Source organism: Podarcis tiliguerta (assembly GCF_965153285.1).
Source record: "Podarcis tiliguerta genome assembly, chromosome: 1".
NCBI classification, from domain to species: Eukaryota; Metazoa; Chordata; class Lepidosauria; order Squamata; family Lacertidae; genus Podarcis; species Podarcis tiliguerta.
In genome coordinates this window covers 62199564-62221707 of record NC_139534.1, presented here as the reverse complement: position 1 = coordinate 62221707, position 22144 = coordinate 62199564, and the positions used below count along the sequence as shown (strand labels likewise).

Below are 22144 nucleotides of genomic sequence, written 5' to 3'. Positions count from 1 at the left end.
GGGTGGGGGAGATAGGTGGGGAAACCTCTACTGCAGAGGATAGCATACATTCTCACTTTTGAAAATGGTGATAACTGCTATATTGCTCCATAATGTCACCACCTAGTGCACAGTGGTGCAACTTCACTTTGCAGGAGTAGGTCTCTTTGTCGGTATGAACTGGAAATACATACTGCACTCTTGACCCCTGAAGGTAATATTTCCTTTGTCAGCTTGAAGAATACTAGGCACAAGCATCCACCCACCTATTGATAGCCTAGTTAATAGTTCATTATGATACCTTCAGTTCTCATTTTGCCCCGTCATTCAGAGATGAGCCTGTGCTTTGGGGTCAACTTAATGGTAATGCTTCTGGGACACCCCTCACCCTTTATCCACATACTTATTGGCTGTAATGTCATGAATCCCACTGGTGTGTGAGAGAGGCCAGCTCACTAGTGGCAAGCATAAAATGGTGGCTGTATCTGGCATGGCAGCTTTAATTCTTCTGGGCACATTTCAGATCCTGTTGGAGCATACAGTTTTGGGTGTTATTCTGCTAGAATTACGTACCTGGAAGATTCTCTCCCCCTTCCCCTTTAATGTTGCAAGCAAAGGGGTTGTTTACATAAGTTGATATTTGAGCTTAATATGGGAAGCAGTGTTGACTTCTCATTTAGGTATTATAAAAGACTTCTTCAAAATTACAGCCTAGTCCTAATTTAGATTGCATTTAACCTCTAGGGTGGGGCACACCCGTGGCTCTGCTGATCCACCATTACAAAGTGAGGCTGCTTTGGACTAGTTGGCTGCTACCCCAGAACAAGGCAGCACATTAATCCAATGTGGGACCTGCCAGATGTTTTGAACTACAACTCCCATCAGCCCTCGCATATTTGGAGTAGTCCAAAACATGTGGAAGGCAGCAGGTTGGGGAAGTCTGGTGGAACATCAGCTGCTCAGTCTTGTCCCTCTTTCACCACATTGAATCTTTCTTATATCCTCCTATTTTGCAACACCTTCCCTTCTGAAAATGGCAAAAGTGGAAGGAAAAGTTGCTTCATGACTGTTGTAAGCTTGTTTCTGTCAGTTGTTTTGTTAAAAAAAATTCTGCTGCTCTTGGCAAATAGCAAACTTGGGCAATCTTCTCGAAGTGGACTGGAAGCTCTCTCTGCCCTACCCAGACCACTCTGCACTCATTCCCACAGGCAAAAATATATATTCCTGGTGCTTTTATAGCTATGCCTAGTCAAGCTTCTCACAATGGAGCATCCTGCAAAGGAAGCTGCTTTCCCTTGCATCAAACCATTGTCCGTCTACCTCGCTATTGTCTGTACTGGCTAGCAGAGGCTCTCCAGAGTTTTCAGACCTACTACTTGGCTACATTGGAGCCTGACCCTGGATGCACTCTCCCTTTATAAAATGTAAAGGTGCAAGGTTTTGCCTGGGATGTGAACCCAGCACCTCTTGCACCCAAAGCAACCAACGCCACTAGACACATTCTGTGGATACAAAAAATGGCAGGTCCATGGGTGCTACTGTTGTTTACGGCCGATAGGATGTTCACCCTTCCTTCCTTAAGGCTGCGAAGGTGGTCAAGGTTGTAATTGTGACAGCTTTCTAAAGTGGCCAAAATTAAAGTTGGGAAAAGTCGCTCTGTCATTTTTCTGGCTTGAAGCGCAGGTGGAGATCATTCTTCTGTATATTTCCAAGAGGAACTCCCTGTTAGCCTAAGGCCTAGCCCTCCTAGCCAGGTTGCTGCCACTCCTCTAAACCACATCATTTGCAAGAACAAGACACTTCTGAGTCAGCTTTCCAATTAATATCACTTAGAGTAAGGCTGCCCCCCACCAACCCAATCTGTTTAGGTGTTGTAACAGCTTCATACCTGTCTTGGCTTTATTCCATCTTTCTTTAGAAGCAGTCCCGGTGGTGGCTGTTACACAATGGCCTGTCTATATTAGGAAGGGAGAAGTGAAGTGAATTTCTTATCTTTAATTGCCGAACTCAAGTGAGCCACCCAAATATGAAATCCTTCACTTGATGCATGTCTTAACTCTTGCCCTTGCTGGCAAAGGGATAGCTCAGGTGGTAGAGCATGAGACACTAAATCTCAGGGTTGTGGACACTGGACAAAAGAGAAGGTTGGGCTAGATGAGTCTTATGGTCCCTTCCAACTCTACAATTCTAGTTGTATAATGCATGGATGACCACACACACAAGCCTCGCAGGTGCAACTATTAGGGGTTGCAGTGCAGAACAGAGACAGGATGGACTAGGTGCATATGTGGTGGTGGCATCAGGTAAATGCTCAGTAGAGACACCAATGCTAGGGAATTATATATAGCAGGCATGGTGTTTCTCTGTGCGTTTTATATATAGTGGCAGCCCTATGTCTGCAGCAGACAGCTTAGAAACGGCCTTAACAGACTGTGATCAATGCAGCTCATGGTCCCCTTTTTATAGTTTGCTTTCAAAAGTGGTAGGGAGGAGAAGAGAAACTATGTTTTTGCTAGCCTTCAGTCAATTATTGCTCATCCCAGATTGAAGATCCCAATCCAGATACTGCTGTGGATTGCAGCAATCTCCTGGCAGATATACCTGAAGAGGGGTATAAGCAACCAGTAGCTCCACATCAGCAGTTTTCAACACATTCAAATGTAAATGAGTAGGAAAAAATGCTTGTGGTTCTCAAGATGGAAAAATAAGTGCACTGTTCCTACTCATGCCAGGAAAACACTTGGCAAAGTTCACAAACCTGTTCTGGAGCCAAAAAAAAATGCCATGTGCGTTGGGTTGCCACCCTTTCTTCTTTCTCCAGGCAGAACTTCTGTAATAACTGTTGGATCAGCAAAAATAGGAAAAGGCGCAGCTTTCCTCACTGCTGAGGTGCAGCAATTGCCAGCGGATGGGAACAGCAAGCTGTACCTAATCAGTTTAGGAGGAATCCTGCTCCAATAAGTTTTTGTGTGTTTTTTAAAGTCAGGTTTATTGTCCGTTGCACACTATGGCCATGACAGCTGAGGAGGGAGGAAACATCCAAAGCATTCTTCCATTAAGTGCAAATTTCAGCAGGCTACAGGATATTGATTGTGGTAGATGAAGAGCTCTTTGCAACTGGAAAGTCCTCTCCCCCCTCCCTTTCCTCCCCTTTCTATGGTCAGTACATGCACTGGAAGCAAAAGGCGTAAAGACCTACTTAATCCTTGTTGGTTCAGCATGTACGCTACTTTTGCACTCACTGGTGCTTATGCTGGAGCAGAAAGGGAACATGTTTATGTCTCATTGAGCAATTGAGTCAAATGCTGACTGCATGGTTTGCTAGGATGTCTTTGGAAACCTAAGAGAGTCTCCCTCCCTCCCTCTTGTTTAAAAGTTGGAGGAGTCTGGAATATATTCCCTGCCATAGTAGCTGCAGCCCTAGAGAGGGATGAGGAGCAAGTAACCTCCATTTACTCAGCTTAGCTAAGGCGGTGTGGGTGGACCTTTGTTACAAAATGTTTTCCCTTTAACACATAGCAAAAATGGGTGTGGGGAAACCTTGGGGAGGGGTACTGTGCCCTCTCATAGGATAGGTGCTGTTTCATTTTTAGTTCTGCCCTGCCACTTGTTGGACCGTGTTAAACAGTAGGACCCATCTGGCTGCTGTTAGCACAAACCCATTGTGTCATTGCTCTAGTTGCTCCTTGCAGAATTCCCACTCATTGTTTCAGGGTGGGGAGGGAGGGAGCTACTGCTTGTCTTCCAGCGGCAGTGTCTCACTTCCAGAGTCCTTCCTGTGTCTCTTCCCCCTCCCCAAAAATAGGTGTGTGGGTTTCACAACAGTGTAGGTCCTAATGGAGGAATCTGCAAAATGATGCTAGTAAATGGATACGTAGCAATTCCTTCCCATCAAGTGCATGTCCTAGTAAGTGACCATCCTAAGCATGGGCAGCTTCACATGCTCCTTAGGCAGGATGGGGAATCTTTCTTGAGATGCTGATGGACTTACACATTGCATCATCCTTGGCTAGGGCTGATGGGAGTTGGAGCCCAGCAATGCCTCGAGAGTTACAGGTTCCCCATGCCTGGATGGAATGCAATTCAGTTTTACTCAGAATAAAACCATTAATTAAATGTGGCAAGTTAGGTCCATTAATTTCAGTAGGTCTACTCTGACCAAAACTTAGTTGAACTCAGCTCCCTCTTTCTAGACAGCTTAATTCCTCCCATCTGGAATGTGAGCATCTTCCTGGTTCAACTACTTAAACTACCCTTCTGATTTGAGTGCAAAGGCTGCCAGGCTCCTGCCTGAATGGTGGTTCCTTCATAGTATAAGCAACTATTCCAGGAAGCACAGGTGAGCAATACATAGGATTTATTGCATTGCAACAAAAATTCTGCATACTTTAAAAAAAAAATGTGTAGAGACCACGTGGCACCTCAACTTTAGCTTTAGGAGCATGGACAAGAATGGAATATAATGATTTCTAAATACTGACCCAGGACTTTATTCCTCCGTGTGTGTGAGAGAATTCGTACAGATAAACATTGCATAAAACACTGGCCTTTGTAAACAAAAGTTGCTTAAGTACAAAATGAATATCAAGGCAGCTGTCCTGGTTAATTACAAGGTGATTTACAGCCTCTAATTCTCTGCTGTGCTTTAAAAGTAATAGCCAATATTTTTGGCTTATACGAAGTGCTATGTAGGTACTAGGTTAGAAAACACACCCTGCCCTAATACAATAATGGTTTTAATGTGAGATGCCAGGGAGGAGATGGCAGTATAATTTCCTTTAATCTCCATAGGCTGTAGGCACAAAATGCAGGTAACATTTTTGTGCCCAAGTAGCTTGACCAGAGGAATGAAAAGCATCTCCCACCCTGAGTGGTGGAGCTGTTGGCCGTGTCATTAGCTGTTGCCTTGGGAGCTCCTTTCATCCACCAGTTTTTGTGCACTTGTGCCCCAGGAACTCGTGAGTAGGCAAGCACATGTGCTGGTAAGCAATATGAAGATACTGGCTGAGCCAAGTGAAGTTTAAATATTGTCACCAAAACATGGACATTTGAATCTACCTTTGTAAGGCGGTAACTCCCAAACATTGAGGATGAAATTGGGTACACCTTCTGTCATTCTTATCCACCCACCCACCCACACCCCACACACACTAAAGGGAGTTAGACATTCTGTTGCAATATATGACTGGAAGTTTTGCTGAGAGATTTGCATATAAGTTTTAGGCATGTTTGGGATACAAAACTCTGTTTTAAATTCAAGCACACTTTCCCAAGGGAACCAGGGAAGAAGAATGATGACATCCTGTTGTATCCATCATGGAGCCATCGCATATGAGCATTTGCTAGATTTTTGGATGTTGGGAATGAACTTGCAGTAAAGGCTTAGCCCTTGTTCAAATAGAGCATTGTCATGTTTAAGCCAAGGATGAGCAGTCTGTGGCTCTCTTTATTCTGCTGGACTCTTCTATTCTAACTCTTCCGTCCAGCATGGCCAATGGTTGGTTATGATGGTGGAAGTTGTAATCCAACAACCTCTGGAGGGCCACAGGTTCCTCATCTAAGCCCCACATGTGATATCAATCATAATGACAAAGTGTAGGCAAAGTGTAGTTTATAATAACTACAGTGGTACTTTGGTTCTCAAACTTAATCAGTTGCGGAAGTCCATTCCAAAACCAAAGCTTTCCAAAACCAAGGTGCGCTTTACCACAGAAAGGAATGCAAAATGGATTAATTTGTTCCAGACTTTTAAAAACAACCCCTAAAACAGCAATTTAACATGAATTTTACTATCTAATGAGACAATGGATCCATAAAATGAAAACAATAAACAGTGTACTGCAGTCACACAATCAATCAATCAGTAGCTGAACTGGGTTCCACACAGTCACGGAAACGAAACAAAACAAAAAAGCCATGAAAACGCAAAAAATATACAGCAAAAACATGCAAGCTGGTGACCCTTGCAACATCTTTTGGAAGCAAATGAGACTTGCATCTAGAGTCTCCTCATCTTGATACAGCCAACTCCCCCTTCTTTTTATTTATTTACTTTGCATCTTCTTCCTTTCCTCTAAGGGTCTAAATGCAACCTTCATTGCCTCCATCCCTCCTGCCCCATTTTTTTCCTCACAAGAAAACCTGTAAGGTAGTTCAGGCTGAGAGAGAATGACTCGCTCACAGACACCCAAGGAAGCTTCATATCTTAGTGGGAATTTGTACCTGGGTCTGCTTACTCCTGGTCTGACACTCTGATCATTATTCCTCCCTGGTGCACACTCTTGCTCCCTCCCTCTATATGCAGTTTGATATGGGCGTGGGGTAGTTACGTACGTTTGGTGGCTTCTTTTGTGGTAGCCACTGACTTATCTCAATCCTATAAATAACACTGTGGTGAGAATGATCCCTTAGTGGTAATCCTCCATACTGTGGAGTAGTGAGCGTTGTATTTGGCAATCCAGTACCATGAAAGTGATGCTTATTTTATTTCTTTGCAAACCTGGTGCTAGCCTGGAATGATCAGCTTCTTACCTTTTGTCCTCTCATCTCAACTTTCATTTTGCAGGCTCAGTATTATGGAGAGATTGGCATTGGGACACCCCCACAGAAGTTTACTGTGGTCTTCGACACTGGCTCTTCCAACCTCTGGGTGCCTTCTGTCAAGTGCCACATGTGGGACCTTGCTTGCTGTAAGTATCTCTTCAGTTGACTGACTTAAGTAGCACCATCCATTAATCCTCTATAGTGTATTTATGTGATAAAGCCTAAGCCAAGCTCTTACTTTGCATGAAAATGACTAACTTTTAAAAAAGAATTTTATTTGCCATATCATTGATTGTGTCCTGTGCTTCATTTTGAGAAGCCTGGTACTTCCTGTCCACTATTTTTTAATATTGCTCCCAACTTGACTCCCCACTCCTTGCTGCTTTTTAAGAATACTTTGATTCAACTGACCATTGCTTGAGAGGCAAAGAAGTGTGCTTCTCTCTCCTGGGATGCATGCTCCTCAGCACGTTGGAAACTGGTCAGCCAGATCTATCTGTCACTGTTCTTATACAGTGGTGCCTCGCAAGACGAAAAGAATCCGTTCCGCGAGTCTCTTCATCTTGCGGTTTTTTTCGTCTTGCGAAGCAAGCCCATTAGCGGATTAGCGCGTTTAGCGGCTATTAGCGGCTTAAGGGATTAGCAGATTAGCTGCTAAAAGGCTATTAGCGGCTTAGATCAGCTGTTAAGCGGCTTAACGATCAGCTGTTAAGCGGCTTAGCGAACAGCTGTTAAGCGGCTTAGGGGCTTAGGAAAAAGGGGGGGGGAAACCCCAGGAATCGCAAGGCATTTTCGTCTTGCGAAGCAAGCCCATAGGAAATTCGTTTTGCGAAGCACCTCCAAAACGGAAAACCCTTTCGTCTAGCGGGTTTTCCGTCTTGCGAGGCATTCGTCTTGCGGGGCACCGCTGTATTATTGAGGCATATAACCGTGCACAAGGAATATGAAGCAATTTGAAATTTAAATATAACCTTTAGTTATGAATAACATTTGGCCATTTAGAACAGGAGTGGATAACCTGCTCCTGGGCTCCAGCTCCCGTTGGCCCCAGCCAACTTGGACCCTGTGGTCAGGGACAATGGGGCTCATAGTCCAGCAGCATCTGGAGAGCCAGCACTGATTTACAACTTATGCTGTCAACTGTGTTGCACACTCTTTCCCAGAGGATCTGTCAGAGCACTTAAACCAGCGGTTCTCAACCTGTGGTCCCCAGATGTTGTTGGACTACAACTCCCATCATCCCTGAGCTCTGGTCTTTCTAGCTAGGGGTGATGGGAGTTGTAGTTCAACAACATCTGGGGGCCCACAGGTTGAGAAAGGCTGACTTAAACAGAGTTGGTGGCTGATCATTCCACCTTTTTTACCTCTGAGCGCCTAAAGTGATGATAATCATAGAATCATAGAATCATAGAGTTGGAAGAGACCACAAGGGCCATCGAGTCCAACCCCCTGCCAAGCAGGAAACACCATCAGAGCACTCCTGACATATGGTTGTCAAGCCTCTGCTTAAAGACCTCCAAAGAAGGAGACTCCACCACACTCCTTGGCAGCAAATTCCACTGTCGAACAGCTCTTACTGTCAGGAAGTTCTTCCTAATGTTTAGGTGGAATCTTCTTTCTTGTAGTTTGGATCCATTGCTCCGTGTCCGCTTCTCTGGAGCAGCAGAAAACAACCTTTCTCCCTCCTCTATGTGACATCCTTTTATATATTTGAACATGGCTAAAATAAAATATACTCCATCTCTTAACTAATTTAAAGAGTCTCCCCTGACTATTGAATTAAATGCAGCTGTTTCTGCTTCTGATGAGACCCTTGTGCACATTGGTAGAGATCACGGGGACCACATCTTCTGAACGTACCTGTGCGCAGCAACTCCGCTGGCTGAAACTGATGGGAGTTTTAAAGCATCCCTGACCACTGGCCATGCTGGGGAGGGCTGGTGGGAGTTTTATTCCAGCAGTAGTTGCAGGGCTGCTTGTTAGCCACCCTTGCTTTAGGTGGAAAACGGATAATGACTTTATTAAAGGTGGTTTGAAAGAGGGTGTTCTACTCTTGTTATGCACACCCAACTGGTTTTGCAAGCTTTTATTCTGTAAAGCCTGTTTGACTAGAAATGCATAGGACAAAAAAAGAAGAAGCGTGCCTCATAGGAAATGAAGCCCCTCAAACTACTTTCAGCCCTCTTGAAAAGTGTGTAAGCTCAGCACGTGTACCCGGGTTTTTCATGTCTTGGGAATCCTCAAGAATTAAACCTGCCAGGTATACTTGAATCCCAAAATATACTTTCCAAATCCAATTTAGCAGCCAAATTGGATCTCTCCACTTAATTCTCCATGTGTTCGAAGAGCTTTAGAAAGCACTTTGTGCTAATGCTTTCAGGTAAAGAGATGCATGTTGGCAGTCGTTCTACCCTATTGTGGAAGTCCCTTTAGCTCAAGAGGAAAGGAAAAGTATTCTTTCCAGCAGATGGGACTTGAAACAGGCAGAGTTAGTTGTGCTACAACCATGCCAGATCTAGCTAAGATTTGGTAAAGACCACCTTTCTCCGGAAGCCCCGATGGACTACAATTTAACTGTAGTTGCTTTCCTAAACATCCCTGATACTATTGTGGGCATGGCATAAAAAGTTCAATTTATAGAGGAAGACTAGGTTCATATGCCGTCTAGATGTCTTCACTGCTTCTCCACTTAAGATGTTCAGGAGGCGATATAGCTGTGATTATTAAGTAACCATGGCCTCCATTTATAAAATGAGTCCAGTCCATCAGTCCCTAAGTTTGCACATAATCAGGGTTAGCAGTAACCTTGCTATTTGCTATTATTCAGTATTTCACTCTAGCCCTTCAGAACAATTTGGCTGGCTTAGAAATTTGTTGTTTTGAAATGAAACCTATAATTGTCCATATTATGGGTTGTTGGCTGATAAGTGACACTACGGGGTGGGTACTGTCTATGTCTGTCCTGGGTTTTTTTCTTCCAGAATAAATACTACATCAAGTGCATCTCTTAGGTCAGGTCTGCATCAAAGCACAATTGCCTTTTGCTTGTTTCTTGAGTGTATTTACATACAGGAATCAAGAAAACTGAACGTAATGAAAAAAATTGGTTGTTTTCCCTCCATTTAATTAAATGCTGCAAAACTGGTTCCTAACACTAATTAAAAAGCTGTGAGAAAGGAGTTATGGATTGGCTTATAGTTTCTGTTTGATCTGGAACACGGGGTTGGTGTCTCCTCAAATATTTGTCAAGTGTTCCAAGTTGGTAGACTGTGTGTGGATTTATGTATATGTGTGTGTCGTGTTATTTTTCCTCTGCAGTGCTGCATCACAAATACGATTCTTCCAAGTCCAGCTCGTATGTGAAAAATGGTACAGACTTTGCCATCCATTATGGTACTGGGAGCCTGTCAGGATTTCTCAGCCAAGATCATGTAACGGTTAGTACATCACCAATAATTCACTTCTTCAAGCTGTTAAAGCTTTGAGTCTTTAGCAAAACAACAACAGCCTACCACCACTACCACCATATGAGAGTACTAAAATATCGTAGTGTGATAGGAACTCCTGGCGATAGTACCAAAAGTTTGTGAGGCATATGGGATGTGCTTTTCGCAAAACATAGATTGCCTAGCTAGTGATCAGCTTTCATGTAGAGCACTGTGGGTTTGTTTTGCTGCTTCAGAAAGTAAATGACAGCATTGTGGTAATTTTTTATTTTTTAAAAAGAAGACAAGGTAGGAGAAGTTAGTTTCAAATTTTTTGTCCTGTAGCTGCACATTAAAACAGCTTTTCTCATGGTGTGCCATGAAAGGCCCCAGAAGCTCTCTTTGCCAGGCCTTTCTATGAGCCTGCCATCTTTAGTGGCCAATTTTAAAGCCACGTGTGTATGGAAAGAATTGCCTTGGTTTGTTCGTAATCCTCCTCAAGTAAACTACAGCTGCTGTGGCCTTAAGGGAGCCTGTACTTGTCCAGGTTAAGTTGATGGAAGTTGCTCGACTAGGGTGATACAATTATTTTAAGCAGCATTTAGCACCAAGCACTGAAACTTCGTTTCTGAAAAAGCTTCAGCCATTGTGTCTCGTTATAAGGAAAGGGGAGCAAGGGAGACTTAACTATGATATGCATGTAATCACTGGCTGATGAAGCAACTTTTACAGGGCAAAGTTGTCTTGTCCCTTTTTATTCTTAGGAGCGTTTGCTAACAGAGCAGAAAAAATCAGAATAATCATAATCATATACTAAGTTTTTGTCCTGCCCTTCCCCCCAAAGGCAATTAGGGTGGCAAACCATAAAGCAATATAACAGCACAATTAAAAAATAAAGCAAGGAAAAGCATCTAAAACCATATTAAAATAGCCACATGTTCTCACATCTAATAATTTCAAGGTTGCTAGGAACAGTATCTTTCAACCATCAAATGCCTGGGTGAGCAGGGATGTTTTTAAAATTCCTCCTGAATGTTAATAGTGAGGAAGACAAGCAAGAGATTAGAAAGAACAATTCTGACATACCAAACAAAATCTTTGCCAAGTCTCACAATTTCATCATATCTGTTCATAAATTGAGTGGCGAAGAAACAGTCCCTGGATGGTATTTCTTTCTCCTTCCCACCCCTGTGCCGCCTTTGGTCAGATTCACCTGGCATTGCTCACGTTTGTTGCTCTGTGGCAAGGAAAGGCAGGAGCAGAAAAAAGCAGAGCTGTTGCCACAGTGACTCCCAAGGTTTTAAAATTGCTGCCTGGGGGAAGTTCAGAGCTTAACATCTCTGCGATTTCAGAGAGGTGATAAAACTTCCTCTTTTCAGCAAGCATTTGGTTCTGTGTCTGGTTCCTATATTCTGTGTTTGTGGGTTTTTGTTACACTCGCTTTTGTTGTTGCTCACAGCCTTGAGCTTTAGAAAAGCAGTTTAATCACTTAAAAATTACAAAATGAATACAATAGCGAAATGAAAATGGAAGTTGCATGGCTTCTAAGAAGGCAACTGCATGCTCCTTATCAGCTTTTATGTTTTTCAAGATTGCTCTGTTTGTTCCATGTGCCTTTATATGGCATGTCTTGAGAAGGGACAGATCCTGGCACCACTTGAGCATGTTTTTATCTTACTACCAGAAGAATGATACCATATTTGTTCCAATAATGGTGTAAATGTGTGTGTTTTGGGTTCTCCCAACCTTCCTTTCTCTTTCTCCCAGATTGGTAACCTGATTGTCCAGAATCAGTTGTTTGGTGAAGCTGTCAGGCAGCCTGGCATCACTTTCATTGCTGCAAAGTTTGATGGCATCCTTGGCCTGGCGTACCCTAAGATCTCTGTGGATAAAGTGCTGCCTTTCTTTGACAATGCAATGCAACAGGCGCTAATGGAGAAGAACCTGTTTTCCTTTTATCTAAACAGGTGAGAATGTAACCTTGCTTTAACTTGTGTGCCAAGGACCAAAGGGAAAGGCCTTTCCATCCCCAAAAGAAACGTCTTAATTATTTTATGTGTGTGGTGGTGGTGCCTACATTTGCTGCGTAAAGATACAGCCCTTTTAAGAAGATGGAAAGATTATGTGTGGCATCCATTAGAAGAAGAGGGAAGAGCAGGGTGTGATGGACAGGGAAAGAAGTTCCTGTTTGTCATTTAGAAATGTCCTGATGTCCTTTGACTCATTTCTGTCTTGTGACTCACACCCAAGTCTTTATTCTTTTTAAAAAAACAACACAATACAATATATGCACACAAAAATCAGTTCATAACATTGATTACTATATTGTACAAATCACCTGATCATGAATAAATAAAGAGTCCTGCAGCATCATATAAGAAATGCTCCATTGTTACTGGGTATGGGCCAGGGGTTTCCCCAGCCGAGTATGCCCACAACTGTGAAAGGGCTCAGGGAACCAGCAAATGAGCACAACACAGGTGCAGGCTCCGAATGGTCTGAAGGCTTGCAGTGCAGCCCTATGGGAAACCATACACAGACCAGTATTGAGCTCTTTAGATAGACCACCATGGTGTGCGTGATAAAGAATGGCCACCCGATCTGGTGCACGTGTTACTTGGGGAGATATCTCTTGAGTTCGGGTTGGGCTTTCTCACTGGTAGGACTGCTTAGGATAGCAGAGCTGTAGAAAGCCAGACTTAAAGAAATATGCCAAGTACACAAAGGATGGCATTGCTTCCCTTGGATTCTGGGGGCCTTTTCCCTGACCTGCATCACTTCTGTATCCTTGTCCTTACGTGTTTTTTCCACTTTACATTTCCACAGTTCATTGAGTGTATTGCTCTGAAGCTATGGATCTCCCTCCGTTCTAACATTTCAAGCTATGGATCTCCCTCCCTTCTAACATTTCCCTTCTCCACTTGTGTGCTGCCTCTTCTAGGGATCCGAAAGCACCCACTGGAGGTGAATTGCTTTTCGGTGGGGTGGACCCACAATATTATACTGGGGACTTCACCTGGGTGAACGTCACTCGCAAAGCTTACTGGCAGATCCACATGGACAAGTGAGTTGCTTCTCTCGTTTGTTTCACAGGTGCACAAGGGGGTCCATAGTTTATTAGCATATAGATTGCCTGCAATAAAGCATTGTTCTATATCCCCAATGGGAGCTGTGTAACACCATGTAGGGCTTGCAGTAAGCGAAGACTCCGGGGGGGGGGGACCCCACTTTCCTAAAATCTTCCATGCTGTGCCATGTAGCACAGAAGGAGTTCAGTCCCCAATGCTGAGGATATTGCTACACCCAACTGCACCAAGGTGGGTAGAATTTAATTCTTTTTTTAAAAAAAACACAAACATCTGGGAATTGTTGTCTTCTTCCAGGGTTGACGTTGGCAATGGCCTGACTGTGTGCAAAGATGGCTGTGAAGCTATTGTAGACACAGGGACCTCCCTCATTACAGGCCCAACAGATGAAATTAAGCAACTGCAGAAAGCCATTGGAGCTAAGCCAATCATTAAAGGACAGGTAATGTGGGAATGGGGTGAGGTGGTGGGTCTAATGTTGGGACATCCATATGTGCAGCCTGACTACTGTTTCTCTCAGGGCTGGCTAGCCTGGGACCCTCCAGATGTTAGGCTCCGGCTCTACTCAACTCCACACATTGAGCACACTGGCTGGGGCTGATGAAATTTGGGAGTCCAACATCTGAAGGGCCACAGGTTCTCTAGCACTGCTTTCTATATATTGGTTTTGGTCTCAACTGGGTTCAGATACAGCCAATAGCTTGGATTGCTACCTCAAAAGCAGCTTGGTTACTAGTTCAAAGCGGTTCAAATGTTGGGTAACCTTTATGTTACAGTACTGCAGCTTTCCCCCCACAACCAGACCTGCTTAGGAAGAATTGGCCATAATAAGTTCTATACACCCTTCCTTCCACCTCAGAGGATTTTCAGGTCCATACTCCAGTCTGGTTTATACAGCATGCAGGACTTCTTACAGTGTCAACATCCCACATGTTGCACTTCGCATTGGCGCTTGTGCGTAATGTTAGCATGCCTGTGATCAGCAGCCTCTGTAGATGCGCTAACGACATCCTGTCATTACATGCAAACAGACCAATGGCTGAGGGAAGAATGCTTAAAATGTGGCTCAAGTGAGGGCTGAACCCCTTACACTCAAAGGGCTTATTTGTAGCCTGCGTGCTGTGTAAGCTGGATCTAAGAGAACTCCCTCAGCCAATAGTATAGGAGGAGAAATTCTGCTACGTTCAGCTTCAGCTGCTGCTTCAGCACTTTGAGAATTGCTATATAATGAGAAATTTCCTGTCTCTGTAGTTCTTAAAAGGTATAGCAAGGGAGGTCCACTCAAGATATGGATCTTCCATCTCTTTAACTGCCCAGATATATGGCTTTTTTTGTGGGAAAGGCATCAGAATGTGGCTCTAATGAAGTGTGAGAGGTAGTAGTAGTAGTAATGTGTGGGATATTTATAGAGAACTTAATGTTCACTGTAATCCTAGCAATGAGCAGTGGCTCAGTGCTGCCCCTGTACTGCAGCTGAGGACAAGATGTTTGTTGCCAGCAGGAAAAATCCAAGGGGTGCCCCTGTTCCAGGAAGAAGACGAATAGCCTAAACAAGTCCCTTTTAGGGAGAAGTGTGGAGTGTAGGAGTCACTAGCTAGTTCTTGTCTACACACCTTCAGGAGTCAAAATTCATAGCTCTACAACAAGGTTCTTATACTTCCAATTTATTTTTATTTTTCAGTACATGCTTCCGTGTGATAAGCTGTCTTCCCTTCCCACTGTGAACTTGGTCCTGGGAGGGAAATCCTATGCCCTCACTCCAGAACAATATGCCTTGAAGGTAAGTTCAAAACTATTTATGAGATCATCCTAAGAACCTATCCTAGACGCAGCAGTTTTGGGTCCCCTGGATGCTTTTATTGATGTTCATCCAGCATCTAGTAATAGATTTGTTATATCTGCACTGGATCCTGTGCACTACAGGGAAATAGCTAGGACTCTTAAAAGCACAATGGACTCTGCCTTTGTGTCTTTTTACATGGTAGTTAGTTAAACCTTAAGACTGAGTTCTCTCATTGCATACCAATTACTTAAGTGAAGGATTAGTGAGCAAATTCTTTTTGGGGAGGAGCAGGAAGAGGACTGAAAACTAATAAATATTGTGGGGGACAATAAATGCTGCTTAAGTGGTCAATGCACATCTATAAAACATTGTTTGACCACAGCTTTTCTACAAGGATATGTTTGGGCTTTTATATATATATATATTGAAGAGGGATTGTATGCATGATCTTCTTCAACAACAGGTAGCTCTTTAGGTGTTCCTGAACACTAAACTGCAAAAGGAAGCAAACAAGGTGCAACTATAGAGAAGACTAATATGCTCTCGCTCGTTCACTCTCGTGTTTTTAAAAAACCCACACCTTCTTTTCTCTCCCTGTAGGTTACTGTTCAAGGAGAAACTCTTTGCTTGAGTGGATTTTCAGGCTTGGATGTCCCACCACCTGCTGGACCTCTTTGGATCCTGGGTGATGTCTTCATCGGCCCTTATTACACCGTGTTTGATCGAGATAATGACGCCGTTGGTTTTGCAAAAAGTTCCGGCAGCGCATAAATGCAGCTGACAACCACCTCCCGCTCCCTCTCCAAATTCACCCACAAACACACTGGAGGTTTCTACTGTGTCTTGTAGGCATTAGGAACAAAATCAGGAAAGTTAAAAGAAAAAAAAATATGACACTTTAAAATTTAAATAAGAAGGAGCAGAGATCTTTTAAAAAAATAATCTGAAAAGCTACGAGTGACCATTGAACAAACACTTGTCCTTCCTCGAATGATACTGGCCATAGAAAAGTTATAATAAATACATACCTAAGGAGCCCCAGCATTGTATGAGCTCTTCAAACATCTGGTTACTTGACATGCTATTCCTTTTTAAGCATAAGAACTATAAATGCCATATTTAAATTAACACAGTTGCAGGGGATTGGACTAGATGAACCCTTTGGTGTTCCTTCCAATCCTACATTTCTATTATTTATCCGCTCCAAAAAAGAACCCTTTATACATGCTTTTAGATTCACTTGTCTAGCTGTCCCCCATTTTTAATTTATTGATATATATATAAAGGCAACATAGAGAACAGAATCTTTCACAGTTGTTTATGGGGGAAGTGCTAGGTAGTTGGGAAGTTACCACGGAATTTGCATTGGGCTGATGATCCCCGTAGTATTTCTTGCATTGTGGGGATGTGGGAATATAGCAAAATTGTCCTGATTTGCATTTTTAAAAGAAACATAGCAGGTCCACATCACTTTGGGTTAGATGGGCTCCAATGAGTAGAGAGTCCTTGGGAAGTTATAACTGTGGAAATGGGTATTTCTATAAGGTATGATTGGGTTCTCCATCTCATATTTTATAAACGGCCACAGTTTTGATTTTGGTCTGACCAACCCCATTCAGGTACTGTAGTTTCACGATACATTGTTACAAGTTCTTTCTCTTGGTTTCCCACACCTTACATAATTCCCAGCTGCTCTTGCGGGTGTAAGGAAAGTGACCATGATTTTTGTGAGATCTTTCCTGCTCAAGGTTGCTTTGGAGATTCATCAACTTGTCAAATATGGCCTCTCCCCACACCCCACTATTAAATCAAGTCACAGCTACTCTGACACTCGTTTCTCAGTACAGAAAAATCCTGTAGATCTCTTGATAAAACAGGGAACCTTGGGTGTGGGGCAAGTTCAACCTGCCCTTGCAGAAAGCACGACTGATCTTCCTGCTCAACAGCTGACAGGCAGGGGTTTGAATCCTGCTTGGTCACTCTCTCCCTCCAACCCCATGGGCCAACTTTGGCAGGTGGCCAGGATCATCCACCTGTCAAGAGTTGACCTGTGGGTTGTGGGGAAATGAAGATCTGGCACGCCGAGCCAAAAAGGTTCCCCACGATTGTTACGAAACTTACTCTGCTATGAGAAGCTTGGTCTCTGCACAGATTGATTCTGGTTACCTAGACTTTTATGGAAAGTGTTTTCTAAAAAGAGCTGCCTCTGCATTGGCGTCTATTTTGGCATGGCAAGCAGAAGGCATGGAGCAGCCCTTTGGGACAGGAAGGTGGAGGTAAGCTAGGTAGATGTTAGTTGAACAAACTGGAACGTCATTGTTTAGTTGGTAAATGAAGTCTTCCAGTATCTTTTTAGATAAATCTGAAATGTTCCATTGATATTTTGGAGCCCAGCCCTAAGGTTGCGAGACAGCACGGATAACACAGAACACAACTTTTAGATTAAACAAAGAGCTGTTCTGATGCAGAGCCAAGCACACTTCGCTGAAGATGCTTTATTTTAAACTAGATGAAATCTGGTTCATGAAGAGCAACACAATAGAAAAGCTGGTGAACACGGGGGAGTAAAAGGCACCAGGAATTTGAACATACATTTGTGAATAGGCTGCATGTCCTAGACTACAACCCCCACCCCCACCCTCCTGGTTGGGTTGAATACTTTGGAATGCAGATAAGCATCAGGATATCTAGAGAAAGGCTACACCTGCTTGGGATTGCTAACAAGATGCTGCCATTCAAAAACCATGGTGTGTCTGTAAGCTTGTGAAAGATACATTGGAGATCTCATTAAAACTGTAGCATCCTTCCCCAACCTGGTGCCCACCATGTTGACTGGGGCTGGTTGGAGTTGCAGTCTAAAACATCTAAAACTACCAGGTTGGGGAAGGGAGTTGTAGCATGTCCTGAGTTACGATGGGTATATTGAAATACACTTCTTTAAAATCCTTGCTTAGCTCCTCCTAACAGTCTTCAACCCTGAACTAGTAATTCAAGGTCACTGAATAGCTTCTCACTGAGTAATATCAAGTACAAATGCTCTAGGAACTTTCATTTCAAACTTAAGTGCCCAAAGCTCTTCTTAAGAGAAGCTGTATAGAAAGTGTCTTAAATTTTCTTTAGGTGGTCATTCATATCAGGATAAGATTGAACACAAGTCTTTTGTCTTGAAGAGATTTTATCATGAATGCCATATATTATATATATAAAAAGTATATCTCGCTCATTAGCACTGAGTGGGCTGATTGGCCGGTAATGGTATATGTTTCAGTCTCTTGGAGGCAACTGCTAACAGCAGCCTAACCACCACCACCACCCCTTTAAAAGGCATGTGGCATAGTCTATACAGGAGGAGAGCGTTCTCTGCAGACCTTCGGAAGGTTCAGTAGAGGAATCCGCTTGCTTGGAATACATTTAGAGCTGCTTGCCACTCCCCCCTTGTTTTTTGCTTGCTTTTTCTAAATGTGTAAGATGCTCTTGTGGCTCTCCTGTTGGGCAGATGCAAGTTGTAGCTGATCTCTCCACTCAATTTGTCGTAGAAAAATTGTAATGAAAAAATAAATTTTGTCTCCTCTACATTCCATCTTGCGTCATCATTTGGGTGGTTTGGGTGGTATTTTCCAAGGAACCAGATGATCCATTCAGTACAAGCAATGTCCAAACTGGCTGAGAAACCAAGGCTAATCCAGAATGGAAAAGAAGGCACAGATCATTATGTTTACAGCACAATCCTATGCATCTTTACTTTGAAAAAAGTTCAAGGGTGATTGCATCCCCATCCCCCTCTTAATGGAATGTCCCTGTAGTTTCCAGAGCTGCTCTACCAATAGGTTTTTCAATAGAATTGTTGGGTTTCTTGTAATTCTATTTAGGCAACAAACTAATCTTTTCCAGGCCCTCAATGCTACTGCTGGCAACACACTATGCAATGGCTGTACATCCCACATAGCCCATCTGCTAGGAATTGGTATATCCTTTTAAAAGAACACGATTGACATCGCAGTTGGTTTTACATTTTGTTTATTGAAACTACACCTTCCTTGAGAAGTGCATTGCTTCTTGAAAGCTGAGGTTGCTGCTGCTGTGCTAGGGTCTGCAAAATGTTCCTAGTTGCTTCTTAAGATGGGGAGAGCTAGCAGCAAAAGACACTGACTGGAGAAGACTGAGGGAGGGGAGTGGGCAGAGGTGCTTTCTGCTCTGAGTAATTTGATTTACGATGCCTAATTCCCATATGGAGCAAGCAAATCAATTGCCTTTCCAAATACACTCTTGGTTCTTAATCTAAATTTCATTAAGCCGCACACATATAGCGCCACCACAGGCCCCAAACAGAATGGTTGCTTATGTCTGTGCTACAGAAGCAACTTCAAAGTTTTGCTAATGATAGGCTATATCTGACTTAAGTCAGATCTGTGAACTAGACAAACTTTCAAGTTCATTGATTTCAGTGGGTCTACCCTGACGTAATTGAATACAACCCGGTCATTTGCTAAATATATGCAAGATACAAATGTTTAATTGTTACACAGAGGCTATGCTTGTCTTTAAAAAACACAGGTCTCCCTACCAGAATGCAGTCACATGACCTATTTCTTCTGTGCCATGCATGGCTTTTTGTGCCTGTCTGAAATAAATAAACATTTGACAGCTTCAGCAGGAGTACTGCTTGCTGCCATATATGCTATATCAAATCAGTGCAGTGAAATGGATTCTATTGTTATTTTCTTTCTTACTTTGAATACCTTGTTGACAAATTTGCTGAACATTAGCATATGTGATAGGCACACAAAAGAAAGTAGGCAAGCAATTCTCAGTATGGAAAGAGCAATTCCAAGGAGCGTTGCAAAATACAGAAGAGAGCAGACCCTATGCATTTAATTGCTGTAGAGAATAGTTATGCTGTCGTTGCTTAAAGGTCTACTACTTGCCATATGATGAACTTAAAAGTAAATAGGTGAACTTGGTGAGAAGTGGAGTAACCTGAGGTTATTGACTTGCTCTACATAAGACAAGGATGGGTATCGTGTGGAACTCCAGATGTTGGACTAAAATGTTAATCCTTGTTCATTGCCGAGGCTGATGGGAGCTGTATTTTGGCACTGTCTAGAGCACGGGCAAGGAACTCTTTCAGCCTTCTAGAGGACACATCATGCCAGTGGTGAACGGGGCCAGAAGCAAACATGGGTATAGCAATGAGTTAATTTTACCTTTTGTACAAAAACCTCTTTCTGCACACAGTCGGACATCCCTCTCCCAGGCAAGGAGAGGCAAAAAAACACACGAGGGTACAAAACAGGGCTGCTGGTGAGGGTTGTGACCTAGCGAGAGTGGGTATGGCTTGGGAGAATCCTGAGGATCCAAGAATGAGGACCTCATTTGGCCTCCAAGCCTTAAGTTCACTATCCTTGCTAAGCAAGAGGACCACCAGTTCCCCCACCTCTGATAAAAGCAATGGCAACAGCCTCAAACTGAATGTTTCACCTCCTAGTAAAGACATTTTATTGTTTGGGAAACTATTTTTACTTGCAAAAGTTCCGTAAGTGCTTTCTGTTTCTTCTACTCCTTTGGTTTATTTATTATCAGTTTCCTTTGGGATGGGAAATAAAAATGAAGTGTAGTTTAAAAGCCTCTATCTAGAGAGGAGGGGTGGGGCAACACAGAGATACTTCATGGAGGCAGCAGGCACAAGCATACCCACCTACAGATGCACAGTACAGCATTTTGAGGAGGTGGCAGAAAGGAGAGATGGATTGCTGCTGTTCTGTATTGCTTACCTCTCCGTATCTGAAGGTTCTTTGAAGCTGCCCTCGCAATCCCATCCTGTGACTTCTTAGAAGACAGCTGGATACTTCATATCAACCAGCATCTTTCAATATTTTATCCTGCCTTTCCTTAAAGGCACTAAGGTTGACATTGATGGGGTTACTGGTATCCTCAGACAATAACTTTATGTGGTTAGAATTGGGCTGATTTAAACAGAGAGACAGTGGCTTGCCCAAGGTCTCTATAGCCGAAGGTGGATTTCAACCAAGATCTACATGGTCAGAAATATATCACTATATGCTCACTAGCATACATATGTCTACACATCTTTCTTTCTTTCTCTCTCTCTTGGTAGTACTATCTTGGCTACATAATTCTACAAATCCTTCATGGAAGCCATCCACAAACCCCATGGGAAAGGTAATTGATATATAAAAAATGAACCTCTTGGCATTTATTATAAGCACTTTTTAAAGGAGACAGACTACAATGAAACCCAGCCTGCCTATTAAATGGAACAAATCACAGGCCCAAGGCTATCAGCTGAGAGGAAATACAGTATCTCAAGAAGTCCTATTGGAACTGAAGATATTTCCTGACTATCCTCCCACCCCCAGATAAGTGGTAACTAGAGACATGGCCTTCCCTTGGTACGATAGAACTTATTCTTTGAGGCCTGTCTTACAGAGCTGTTGCAAGGGTTACTGATGTACGTGACGTGCTTTGAACTCTTTAAATATGCTATATAAATGCAAAGTATTGTTATCTATTTAGAAGCAGATGAGTATGCCATGCAACAAGGGCATACTGAGAGAGCTTCCAAAGCAGCATTTTTCTTTTATTTTTTGAGATGCTCCTTATTCTGTGCACAGGCTACCCAGTCAGAGCTTTTAGAATCTCGGTGTGCAGCTGAGATGATGATTCCAGGAGGAAATATTGTTAGGCATTGGGCAATAGTTTCTTCCAAGAGATGCTGGTCATTTCACACTTAAAATCAAAATGCGATGTAGTGCATAATTAAGCAATGGAATCTGTTATCAGAAAATGTGAGAATGGCTACCAATTTAGCTTTAAATGGAGGTTAGACAAATTCACGGAATATAAGATTACTAATAGTCATGTTGTTGTTGTTTAGTCGCTTAGTCATGTCCGACTCTTCGTGACCCCATGGCCTAGAGCATGCCAGGCACTCCTGTCTTCCACTGACTCCTGCAGCTTGTTAGCTACATGCTATCTTCAGATCTGGAGGCAGCATATTTCTCAATACCAATCACTGATGAATAACCCCAGGAGAGGGCTGTTGCCACCATGTCCCCATTGTAGGCTTCCTGTCCGTGTCTGGCCAGTTATTGTAAGAAAACATACTGAAATGAAACGAATCTCAAAAGTTACATAAGGACATAAAAAGCCCTGCTGGATCAGGCCAAAGGTCCATCTAGTTCAGCTTCTTGTTCTCACAATGACCAACTAGATGCCTATAGAGCTTCATAAGGAGGACCTACATCTGCGTGCAACAATATTCTCCCCACTTGTGATTCCCAGCAAGTGGTATTCAATTCAGAGGCATG

General features: G+C 43.0%; 1 protein-coding gene across 1 annotated transcript in view; it reads left to right on the top strand.

Moving 5' to 3' along the window:
* The window catches only part of CTSD (cathepsin D), a 28903-nt gene extending 10514 nt beyond the window's left edge, over positions 1-18389 (top strand). The window contains exons 3-9 of the mRNA XM_083425218.1: positions 6545-6668; positions 9841-9959; positions 11715-11914; positions 12889-13011; positions 13331-13475; positions 14715-14813; positions 15417-18389. Of these exons, the coding sequence (XP_083281344.1) occupies positions 6545-6668; positions 9841-9959; positions 11715-11914; positions 12889-13011; positions 13331-13475; positions 14715-14813; positions 15417-15587 (981 nt within the window). The 3' untranslated portion in view covers positions 15588-18389. The remainder of the gene's footprint in view (positions 1-6544; positions 6669-9840; positions 9960-11714; positions 11915-12888; positions 13012-13330; positions 13476-14714; positions 14814-15416) is intronic.
* The last annotated feature ends 3755 nt before the right edge of the window (positions 18390-22144 follow it).